Source organism: Ictidomys tridecemlineatus, chromosome 1 (genome assembly GCF_052094955.1).
Source record: "Ictidomys tridecemlineatus isolate mIctTri1 chromosome 1, mIctTri1.hap1, whole genome shotgun sequence".
In the NCBI taxonomy this organism is placed as follows: domain Eukaryota; kingdom Metazoa; phylum Chordata; class Mammalia; order Rodentia; family Sciuridae; genus Ictidomys; species Ictidomys tridecemlineatus.
In genome coordinates this window covers 102,897,559-102,910,326 of record NC_135477.1, presented here as the reverse complement: position 1 = coordinate 102,910,326, position 12,768 = coordinate 102,897,559, and the positions used below count along the sequence as shown (strand labels likewise).

Sequence of the window (12,768 nt, the reverse complement as noted above, 5' to 3'; positions counted from 1 at the left end):
GGAAAAATAAACATATTTTCTTTCAGTCTACAGGAAGATTTAAAATGTATAGTAAACATCTACTTACCATTATTTTTATATCTAAACTTGGAGTTTTTATTGTTAATAATCCATCTGTACTTTCAAAATGGTATGTTTTTCAAGCTTGTCACTGAGGATACAGATTCCCTGTGTCTAACCCAACACTCATTTGAGTATTTGGCAGTTTATATTTAGTACCTGTGTTAATATTACTTTGGGGGTTAGTCTAAAGGATTTTCAATTTGGTAAAATTTAATGGGGATATTGAATGCTGAATGAGTTAAAATCAGTTTGCTCATTTCATTTTCTTTTTCTATGAGAACACAAGGAACACTTGCTAACTCACCCATTCAACTTTTCACTGTGCCCTAAAACATTTGCCATATTTATCATAATGTTGTAATTAAAAATTCGGGCAAAATTTGACATTCAACTACTACCTCTACTTCCTTGTTCACCATTCTTCACACAGACTACCAATTTGGAACTGCTCCCTGAGTCCTGCAGTGAGTTATGCTTCCTGGGAAACTGAGGGAAAAGTGACTAGACTGAAGTTTTATAAATGTTGCTGTTACTTTTTATAGAAATGGACCTCTTCTCTAATTATTTCAACATTCCCCTTGAAGAGTCTCGTCTTATAATTTTTTTCTCTTTTAGTTTTGGAATTTCTTTTCATTACATTTAAATACAGGTATTTATACTTGATATAACTGTGTTCAAAATCAAAGGTGAATTTTTTATATAAACTTAAATCATGTTCTTCTTTGGAATCCTGATTTACAGGAATGAGGTCTCCTGTATTTTGATGCAGGACTTTGAAATGTAGCCTGACTTTGAGCATCATGAAGGATATAAAATCTGAGAATTAGAGATTTTGTAGCAAAGACTTAAATTCAGCCAGGAAGAGTTGCTTCAGATTGTCTATAGCATTTTGACTGGGTACTTTCAGAAAAACATAACTATAGAGGGAGAAAGCTAATTTGATGTTACTTTTAATATGCAACTCTTAGAATTTCCCATTACTTACGTGTCTTCTTGTCATTTTCATCATCCTGAGTTTGGGTGATGAGATTTCTTTTTGCATTTTATTTATCTCACTTCTGCCAATAATATATTCTTTTAATGGAAATTTTATTATTTATGGCATTCACATAATGGGGTTTGTATTTACTATTGAAATCATTAGAGGAGTAGCCAGCTTAAGGAGAGAGAAATTATAATTGCTGTTCAGGACTAACTTATTTGGAGTAAATGTGTTATCACCTAAAAACAAGTGGTGGGGGGAAGCTCCTACACCTTCGAAGAGCAAGAATATGTGAAATATGTGCTGTATTTGAATGCTATGCACATCAGTAAACAGTTATGAATTCCATAAGGTCTCCTCCTCTGGGAAAGGTAGCATCCTTTGAAACAGTCTGGTTTTCCCCAGGTACACTTTCCATCATGCACATTTTAAATTGTGCCTCACACTCAACTGTAACAGAAGAATGTTATTTTAAGAATAAAGGAATCAATTTATCCCTAAACTTGGGCAACTAGATAATTATCCTGGTCAAAGAGTCACACTTAACGTGACAAACTGCATTTTGGCAGATAAATGCAATACTTTATTCTTTAGAAGAAGCTTACCATTGATAATTTATTCTAAGGTTAAATTATTCATCAAGAAAGTTTCATAAGCTCAAAAGAGAAGATTTACGTGTATTTTGTGAATAAATTTTGTAAGATCAAGCCAAAATGGAAAAAAATAATGAAATAATTGGCTCTATCAGACACCAAGCAGTTATGATTTTATACCATGTATATATGTCTATGTTTCAATTCAGAAGAATGAGTGTGTCCATGGATTCGGGTGATATAATAATTTATGTATTTCAACAAATTGCTTAAATTATCTGAGAAATACTATAGTGATAATATAAAGATATACATGTTCCATTCATGACCTTAGTAATAGTTTATAATTTTCTTTAAGAAAAAGTTCATCCTCTGGAAAATATAATAAAGACTGCTATGATGATCTCATTACCATATCTACTGTTACTTAATGGTTTCTTTCTTTTTTAATACATCTTTTTATAATGACTTTATTATAATCACTTAGCATAACTTAAATGAACTATAAAACATTTTGTGCATTGGTTGAATGAAGCAATCTTTAACAAGTCTTTTTAGCAAATATATATTTTAATTTGAGCTAGAGACCACTCAACTTTAAGTTGCAGGGTGTAGTTAAACCTGACACTTTGGGTAACTCATTAGAAATGCAGTGGAAACTCCTAAGTGCTTTAATTTAAGTGAGGGGAAAAAACAGATTAACACATTTTTAACTATCTCACACAGTCAGTTATACTGGGGAAAAAAAGGTATCATTTAATAATTACCAGGTCCTTCCTACAAAGAGTTCAGATCCTGATAAAGAGGTGATTTTTTTAAATCTGCAAAAAATTAACAGTTTATTGATAACATACCTTCTCAACCAGGAGTGACCAAAATGGTTTTCTTTGGTGCATCATTTTAAATTATTATTCATATATCTTTGAAAAGTGATATATGGTTATTTGTTTTTGAGGGAAGCATAACATTTTATTTAAAATTTTTTGCTTTGCCATTATTTTTACTTCCAAATCTGTGTTATTTGGAAATACTGTAAATTCATTCTGTAATTAAGACTTCTGAGAATCCAATCCAACAAATGGTGAACAGCAATGAGCAATTATGATGAAGGAGAATATTTTGACCCTAGTTAACCAAACTCCTGAAATTAGTAGTATGTTTATTTAAAACAAGTATTATTGTAATGCCAGTAAACATTTAATTATCCCACAAAATACATGGAGCCATAATTAAAATTTATGTTGTGATGACTTTTTTTTTTTGCTGTTTTGACAATACTTCCCCAGAGGCACAAAATTACATTTTTAAGTATTATGATTCATAACTACAGGGATTTGCTATAATGATGGCATTATATTTATTTGACCACTTCTGTTGGATTTTTAAAATATTGTGGGTCCAAAATGAGTTGGCACAAAGTGAAAGGACAAAATATAATCTCAAGCAGAGGATGGATTCTACCACAACCGCGATCTAGGTCTATCTTGGTGTTCAATGTGGGATTGCAGAGGAGCTGTCACATTATAGGAGTGTAACCAAGTTTCCCAGGGTCATTCTTCCCAGGCTGATAAAAGGGGGAGAAAAGGGGCTCCAGATAATGGAACTAAGAGCAAGTTCTCGGATTTACATGGCCTTTTAATTTAAGAAGAAAGATGATTGATAGATTAAGTTGAATTCAACTAAGACGAGATTTATGAATTTTAATGTACTTTGAATCCCAGTGAAAATAATTCATAATTTTTTTAGAAGCCTGCTACCAAAACCTTGGCTGACATAACTGCTGATAGGGCTTAGTTGATATCATAAGCCATTCTTATTGATGGTATGGAAGCATCCAGCAGCCATAGTTTTGATGAACAGTGATTCCAGTCTGACCAGGAAAGTTTATGTAAATAATTTACTCAGGTACTTACTTATTTTTTAATCTCTTGAATGCCAAATGATTTTTTTAAATTTATTTTTTAGCTATATGTGGACACAATATTCTTGTTTCATTTTTATGTGGTGCTGAGGATCAAACCCAGTCCCTCATGTGTGCTAGGCAAGCACTCTACTACTGAGACACAGTCCTAGCCCGCCAAATGATTTTTATCAAAAGGAATTGTGCTCATATAAAAGCACACTCATATAAGCAGGAAGGCTTGCTGACTAGATTCTTATACTTGAATTCCAAGGTTTATAGATTCAAATCTATTATGATTGTCTTGAATTTTGAAGAATGAGTGACTTACAGTACTATGTGATATGTGTAAAGGCCTGTACACATTAAGGCTAATTTGATTCTGCAATAACTTTCCTATGTGCATTTATGAAAATACTCCAGTGACTCTCACCATCATGAATATCCACAAGAAATTAATTTTTTAGAAAAAAACTATGGATAAATGGCAGAAAGAACAATAGAAGAAAGAAAGCAAGGAGTAGGGAGAAGGAAGGGGAAGAAGAAGTACTGGGGACTGAATTACAACTAGATATATTCCATTTATTTATTTTTTTTTTTAAATGAAAGATCTCACTAAATTGATGAGGCTGGCCTCAAACTTGCCTTCCTCCTAAAGGATCCTCCAAAGTAGCTGGGGTTACAGATGTGTGCCACCTTGCCTGGCCAAAGTATCACTTTTAACATAACTTTATTGACTAATCCTTGTTCTATCTAATACATATTCTGAAGAGATTTCTGTGATTTATTTTTATGTACAACTGGAAAATAGTATCTCATTAATTTGTTAGGGTTGGGAAAACTATCCTTTAGTTAATTTCCTTGAGAGTAAAAATGTTATTTTTTAGATTTTTAAATTCAAAATATAGTTAATTTTTAGATCTATGGAAGCAAAAAAATAGATCTAAATAAGATACTACCAGTGGATCTTATTCTTCTAATAAATTAAAAACCTCAGTACAAGCACTCTAACAATTCATTATTTGGAATATTTTCAGGAATTTTTTTATCAATTTGATATCTATATTTTTGTTCTCTTTTGATGTCACTTTTTTTTAGAACTTTTAAAATGGCAATTTTCCTCACTTATTTGTTTCTTATCTTGATAAAGATGGAAGTGTAACTGAATGTATCCTTACAGTTTAGCCCAAGTCTTTTCTGGAATTCATGAATGGTTTGTGCAGTTTTCCTTACTCTCTATATTTAAGTTGGCACTTTTGTTTAGCGTGCATTATCATAATGCCAGGTGTTTTGTTGTCATTATCATTAGAAACTAGTAAAAGGAGAGCCATGGTTGGTCTGTTGAAAATTTCATACCCATGCAGAGCAAACATGGTGCCAGAAGCCACAAGAAAAAAAAAGAATAATAATTGTCCATCAAGGCATTAGAGCAGATTATGCTAAGTGAAGCTAGCCAAGCCCTAAAAAACAAATGTCAAATGTCTTCTTTGATATAAAGAGAGCCACTAAGAATAGAACAGGAAGGAAGAGCATGAGGAAAAGACTAACAGTAAACTAAGACGAATGGGGGGAGAGAAAGGGAGAGAGAAGGGAAAGCATATGGAAATGGTAGGAGACCTTCAGTGATACACAAAATTATAAGCAGTTATAAGGGGCAAGGGGGAGGGGGAAAAAAGGGAGAGAATTGAACAACAGCAGAGGAGGTAGAGAGGGAAGATGGGAGGGGAGGGGAGGGGAGGGGGGATAGTAGGGGATAGGAAAGGTAGCAGAATACAACAGTCACTAATATGCCATTATGTAAAAATGTGAGTATGTAACAGAAGTCAGTCTGCAATATGTATTTGGAGAGTTCAAAACCCAATTGAGTCAAATGTATGAAAGATGATATATCATGAGCTCTGTAATGTTTTGAACAATCAATTAAAAAAATGAAAAAAAATAATTGTCCATCAACAACTAAAAAAACTTTAAAAAATATCCTTAAACAATTTTACTTTTTATGATAAGACTCAAAGATATATTAATAAAAATTAATAATAAAAAGGTAAGTGGACTTGCTTCAAACTACAGAAACAATCCTCTCAACTTTATTACCACTGATGTCAGAGATGAATAGGATAAAACTTTGATTTATTCACAAGAGAAGGAAACTTGGTTTCTACTATCCAATGGATCTCCAGGATATATAGATTTTGTTTTTAATTTTTATTTGATTTTATTTGTTTTGATTTTGAATACTAATTAAATATTCTAAAAAAACAACATTTGGGTAAATATTTGTTTGTTTTTAGGAACTCTCAGAAAATGAAGTGGTTGGATCTTATTTCTCTGTGAAGTCTTTCTTTTGGAGGGTAATGTCTAAATCCTTTATATTAACATTCTTGATTTTTGTTCTACATAGAAATTTTGAAACTTGAGTGTGAATTAAGAAATTCACTTTTAAAAATAGGCTTCCAGACAGGTGTATTCATTTGCCTTCTTTATTAAATTTTATTCTAAGTCCTAAAAAAATTAAGAACTTTATGTATTTGAAAACTTATATCTTTGAAGTTAGCTCCTTGTGAGACAAAGGCTATTCCAAAGAGCTGGAACCCCAGAGGCCTTCCACCTTGGAGATTATTTTCTGCTTCATTTCTGTTCAAAAAAAAATTTACTTGTGTTACATTGATCTTATATAACATATACACTTGATCTGTACAAGATAATCAGTGCCCTTTCTTTGAGGAAAAAAAAAAACCTCTGTGATTTAGAAAAACATTAACTCTGATTTTGATTGAAACAAAAAAAAAGGTGAAATTTCTACCAAATTAAGTTTAAATGCCATTGCAATTTAATTTACTCTTCAATTATTAAAGTCTTATGAGCTTTGTCATCCATTTTTTCTCTGCTATTATTTCTGCATCATATGCAGCATGATTTACTATTAATACACTTTAATTTAACTTTGCCTTTAAGAGTATCTCTCTCTCTTTGAAAATTCACACTTGGTACATGATTATATAGCAATAGTCACTACCATGGAAATGCTATAATCTTAGGGCTTTGCTATTTTCCTTTCTTGGCTCTCAAACTGCTCATGATTGAAAATAACCTTTTTCCTTAGAATTTTAAGATATGGTGCAGTGTTTCTTAAGCAGTCTGTCAGGTTCCAGATTAAGCTATGTACTGATCATTGAGCAAGTATAAATCAAGTCTTCTCATCCCTGCCTGCTTTAACACTTTTTTGCACTTTTATTACTGCAAGACTATTTCAGTGATTATAGCCTCTTCATTTGCTTTCAGTTCACTGCCTTTGCTGAAGGTATTCTATACACATGCTGAAATAATCACAGTTCATCTTACATGTTCATGCAATGTCCATGATCACACAAGCTGTTTTTGAGTCATTCTATGACCTGAAATGGAAAATGGCTTTTTGCAAACATTTTTCACTATCTATTAAGTTCCATAAATGTGGTGTGAATTCACATGGAACACTTATTTGAGAGCAGGATTTGAGGGTGTTCTGTGTTCTGTTTGTTCTCTATGCAGCAAACATGCAGACTGGCAATTAGTGTAGATTTGCCACCAGTACCAACTCTGTAATTAATACTTTTTCAAGCCTCCCTTTCAAGTGACTCTTTCAACATCTTCTTCCGACTTTGCTGTTTCTAAATTAGTCTTCCATTTATCAGTGCTTTCCATTTGATTATATTCATCCTTAAATATTAATAACCTTCTCAATTGCTTAAACTGTATAATTTAAGAATAACAAATATACAGGTTTAAACGATAGCTGTTTTGTGTCCAAGGTATAGCAATAATGCTTTTTCATGGGAAAGCAACAACAAATGAGTGACAAATGAATCAAGCCACAAACAGAATATGTGAGGGTCATTTATTTTACCAGTGAGGAAACAAAGGCCCAGAGAAATGATATCAGTATCATCAAGTACTCAGATGGTGTGATCAGAACCAATATGCCTCTTTCTGTGAAGCCACAGAAATAAATGTTTTTGAAGAACTCACAGCAAAAGCATTCCTCTCTTGAGTAGATGAATAGAATTCGTGAGTAGGGAGAGCAGCTCCTCTGTTGAGGAGTTGCTGCGTTCGATGTCCCATTTACAAAATCAGAAAATTATTTGCCACAGCTGGATGAGTGTTATCTCACATATTCACATAAAAAGGCCACTCTGAAAACTTACCTTGTGGCTTTTTATGCAAGCAATATTGGTATTCTGATGAGCTTTTAGTGGGAATGTATATGAAAGGAGGTTTCCCAGGAACACTTTCAGATATGCTCGGAAAAAAAAAAATCTTGCATGAAGAGTATAGGTGTGTTATGTAAGTTAAATGAGGTTTGATTTGAAAGAAAGTTTTATCTGCTTAATTTATAAGAATAAATACATGTGTTCAAGAGGTGGCAAATGAGTTATATGGAGTGAAACTAAATCCTAGTAAGAAGTCACTTAGCTGAAATGTCAAGGCTACTTGCTACATCTTAATTTTCTTGAGAATAAATTGTATCACTGTGATGATACAGACATATTCTAATTTTTAAAAGCATAACAGTTTAATTCATCAAAATATCATGTCTTAGAACACAAAACATTAAATCGTGGATATAACAATTACCATGTTTCTCAGGAAACAATAAAAATTATGTGAAATCAAATCGGATTATTCTAAGTCAGAAGTTCATTAATTTAACTTCTCATTAAGGAGAATAACTTAGAATAGTTCTTTCAAATATTTAGCATGCTTATGTTTCTTACTATTTTCCTCCACCGAGCAAACATCTAGACACTGATCACAGAGTTAATTGCATGAATCATCATGCAAGAACAATAAATTAAAGAGAAATGTCAACATTTTTTAAATGGAAACAGCTGGGATATTTCAAAATAAACGCACCTAAAAATGGAGAAGAGGATTATGCCAGGCAAAGAAGATTATATACAAAAATACAGAAAAATGGGAGTTATGTCAGAGCATCAGAGCATATCTTAAGGTCAATCAGAAGTGTTGTTGGAGGAAGACTACAGACTAAGGAGAAGAGTTGTCAACTTTGTAAAACAAAAAATGTGATCCTGAGATCCTGAGCTGTGCTGAACAACTCAATAATCTCTGAAATACCTCCCCAAATGGCCTGATAGTATTTCCATTTTTAGACATGAAAATAAGAGTCTCAAAACTATTTGCAACTGGGCATGATGTTGTACACCTGTTATCCCAGCTGCTCTAGAGACTCAAGCAGAAGGATTGCAAGTTTGGCCAGTCTGGGCAACTTAGCAAGACCTTGTCTCTAAATAAAATAATTTAAAAGGTTAAAGTGTAGCTCAGTGGTAGAGCACTTGCCTAGCATGCTTAAGACCCTGGGTGATACATTCATATTTTTTAAAAAATTAAATTAAAATATATATTTTTAATTAAAAGTTTCAAAAGAAAATGTCTCTGTATTCAAACCAAAGACTATTATTCCTTTCCCTGTATCATTGGTAGAAATTTGCAGATTATTTTAACAAGCCAAGAAAATTACAATATATATGATGCTATTCTATAAGTATATGCTTTGAAGGATACAAGAAATGTTTAAGAAATTTTGTTGATCCACAATTGAAGTTAGAGAGGGTAGTTAGAGCACCTCAGGTAAACATAAAGAATTTCCTAGCACCATAAATTGTATAAAGAAGCAATAAAAATACAACAGAAAATGAGAGGATAAAAATCAAGAGAACTTCTCTGAGGATTACAATGCCAGAGAGTCATCTTCTAAGAAGAAAGGGATTGAAGCTTTATTGTCAGCAGAGACGCTTGGCATTCGTGGCACAAAACACTGAGAGGGCTTCTGCAGAGGCAATCCTGCTTGGAGAGGATGGAGGACAGCAGAACAAATCTAGTTGTTGGACTTCATCATCCAGGTGCAATTCACTGGAGTGAACTCTGCAGGAAAAGGAAAAGATAGGACATGCCCATGCCTGGGATTGAGCCAATAATTGCTCCACACTCTAGTTTCAGCAGCACAAAACAGTCATTCTTGGCTGTCATCTCTTTTTTTGTAGTGGTGTGTGGATCATTTGATTAAATAAAAGCTTGTGCCATCACTGTGCTAAAAATAGAGAAAAGAGCTGACTCCACACATGCCTTATTGTAAACACACTTTTACTCCAGTTTCAGTGTCTGGGTCTCATTTGGAAGGATTAGTCTTTACACGGGTAATACAATCCAGGATAACAAAAGCCAAGGATCGTTGACAGTATCAGGGAGAGGATTTGGTATAACTGTGCTCCCCTAGTCACATGTGGAGTCTAAATAGATTTGGTTTAGGTCTTGATTTATTTTTAAATCAGAATTTAGACAAATAGGATATATCCTATTATGAGTGGTCCAGTTATTCAAAGAATGAAACTAGTAAATTTAAATAATAAGAGTGGGAATACATAAGTGTCGTCAAGCTATATGCTAAATTGCACAACTTGAGTACAGTCTACTCTCATTTGCTCTACCAAATAACATATGCCAGTTATTTTACTTCCTTTAAGTCCCCCTTTAGTTTTTCTCAACAATTTATAATCAGAATGTATTTCATCTAAATGAAAGACAAAAGCAATCTGAAAAACCTGTGCTGATTAATTATTTTTTCTTTCTTTTTTGTATCATAAACTTCACAGATTATGTCCAAAAAATGAGGTATAGTGGGGGAAATCATAGGTTAGTTGTCAGTAACTCCACGATCAAATCTCAATTTTGCTATCCTCTAGACATTTGGCTTTGAGAAGGACATTTATCTTCTCTATGCCTCTGCTTCTTTTTCTTAAAAAAGGAATGTTTGTCATGAAAAACACTGGAGAATGAAAACTTCAGCATATAATAGCTTCTCAATAAATGTTTCTGTGTGACATAACCTATATTTCAGACGTCCTATCCAGTCCTCCCTGTTGATGTCATCAAAGCAATTGCTTCTCATCTCTTCATAATAATACTCAGAAACTCTATATCTGCTTTAGAAGTCCTTAATGCAAACTTTCAGCTCCATCATGATACCTTCCCTCCAGAATTTCAGCTTTACCTTTCTTAATCCATCTCTTACTGCTCTTGGTTTTAGTAGGGAAGGGATCTTTTTGTTGCTTTTCTTAAAATGATAACCAAGGCAGCAAAAAGATGTCTTACGTGAGACAAAATTCCTATTACTTTGTAGATATTTCTTTGATCATTACAAAAGATTTTCATGTGGATGCAAGGTTCACATGATCATAGATAGTTATTACTTATCTATGTAACATTTATTCTTCTTTAAACCTATCATTATTTTGACATTGAGAAAAATTATTCTTTCTGTGATTTCTCTGATGGTGTTTATTTTCTGTAATGATTCTATTAAAAAAATCCTGAAACCACTTCAGCAGGATCTATCACCATATAATCTTTGGGCTATATTTTCTTTAAAAAGTAGCTGTAACTATAAAGATGTCCTGGCGTTTATCTTCATTGTGCTACAAGACATTTTCTGATAGTGACTTGAGAAGCAAGTACATACTTTTCAAATAATATTTTAAAGTAATTCTGAATCCTAATCAAAATGAGGGGTTAGATTGGTGCAAAGATTTCCCATACAGCTCTGACCATTCATTTCCATCCAGACATATAGCAGGCCTGCTCTTGCTGTCCTGGGCTTCTGCAGAGCAGAACTTCAGAGTCCTTATTTCCAAAATGCACAAGTAAGTTCAACTGTTCAGTTCATTTATTTTTTCTGAGCTTGCATGAGCTGTGAATTATAAGGACTGACTTGTACTTAAAACTACTCCCTATTCTAACTTAGTTTTATATAATTTCTTTTATATATATTTAGATATATGTAGTGAATTTACATATATAAAAGAAATTATAATCTTGAATTATTTTTCAAGAAATAATATAAGTGAACTAATTGTCTTTCTTAAGTACCAGCTAACCAGTTCTAAAATCTTACTAAAGATCCATGTTATTGACTAATTGTTTCATGCTTTTACATTTGTATTATTACCTGATATCTTGATATTCTTTATTAATTCTGAACTTAGATGGGTGTTTCTTATGAGAGTGTTTTTCAGTCTTTGGTGTGTGTGAAAATCACATGGGGAACATGTTGAAAGAAGATTAGACTCTACCCCACAAGAACTGAATCACATCAGGAATCAGACCCAGTAATTTCAATACATGCACTGATAAAATATAGGAACTACTACCTTAGAAGTTCAAAGTTGGTATGTTTCTGTGTGTGTGTGTGTGTGTGTGTGTGTGTGTGTGTGTGTGTTGATGGAGATTAAACCCAGTGCCTTGCACATGCTAGGCAAGCACTGCACTGCTGAGCCTCATCCCCAATCCAAATGATTTCTTTCGCAGGCTTGGTTCTTCAGAAATTTAGAAACATTTCTAAAGAAGGACCTTAAATAGATTAATATTATCCATACCAGAGAGTGAATAATGTTTACAATTATATAGGAATTGCTAGAATACTGTGAGTGAAAAACTGGTCTCTTAGTATTGCAAGGGTGGGGTGGTGGGATTGGTTCCAACTCTCCTACCCACAGTGGATATCAAAATCTCCAGATGTTCAAATTCCTTACATAAAATGATGTCATATTTGTATAAACCTACGGACATCCTCCTATATGTAAATAATCTCTAGATTATTTATAATGCCTAACACAATGTAAATTCTATGCAAATGGTTGTTATTCAGTATTGTTTAGGGAATGATGAGGAAGAAAAGTGTCTATGTTTTCAGTAAAGATGCAATTTTTCTTCCTATGTATTTCAAATCCATGTTTAGTTGAATCCAGATGCAGAATCCATGGATGTGGTAGACCAACTGTATTTAAGTGTATGCCTTTTCTGCTATTGATAACCTAAGTTTATGTCTTGAAGATTTTATTTCAAATTTTCTATCTTTTATGCTTAAACTAAATACTTATCTGTTTAATGACCATGCATTTACTCATTACTATATGGTTATTTCATAAAATCCACAGCTGAATTATGGAGTTCTTTCTAGAAATATGCCATTTTGAAAAAAGTTATTGAAAAAAATCACTTTTTAAAAATATTCAATTACCATATTTTTGGAACTCTTTTTTTTTCTTCTTCCTCTTTTTTATCCCTTTGCAGAGGTCACCTCAATTTCCACATTCATTGGCCTTGCTTTTATGAGAGAACTCTCCTTCCTCCTGCCTGTTTTCCAAGTTTGGGGGAAATATCCATCCAGATTACAG

General features: G+C 33.0%; 1 protein-coding gene across 9 annotated transcripts in view; it reads left to right on the top strand.

The window, feature by feature from the left end:
- Positions 1–12,768, top strand: part of Mctp1 (multiple C2 and transmembrane domain containing 1) — a 504,787-nt gene that overhangs the window by 294,964 nt on the left and 197,055 nt on the right. For 5 of the 9 annotated variants that reach the window (XR_013437193.1, XM_078044996.1, XM_005326157.4 and 2 more), the window contains 2 exons: positions 5,830–5,889; positions 11,158–11,235. The exons of 2 other annotated variants lie outside the window; for them this stretch is intronic. Coding sequence is in view for 6 of the 7 variants with exons in the window: in XM_078044996.1 (XP_077901122.1) it covers positions 5,830–5,889; positions 11,158–11,235 (138 nt within the window). In the remaining variant the exon portion in view is untranslated. The remainder of the gene's footprint in view (positions 1–5,829; positions 5,890–11,157; positions 11,236–12,768) is intronic. 2 more of the 9 variants (XM_078045001.1, XM_040271896.2) reach the window with 1 other exon arrangement.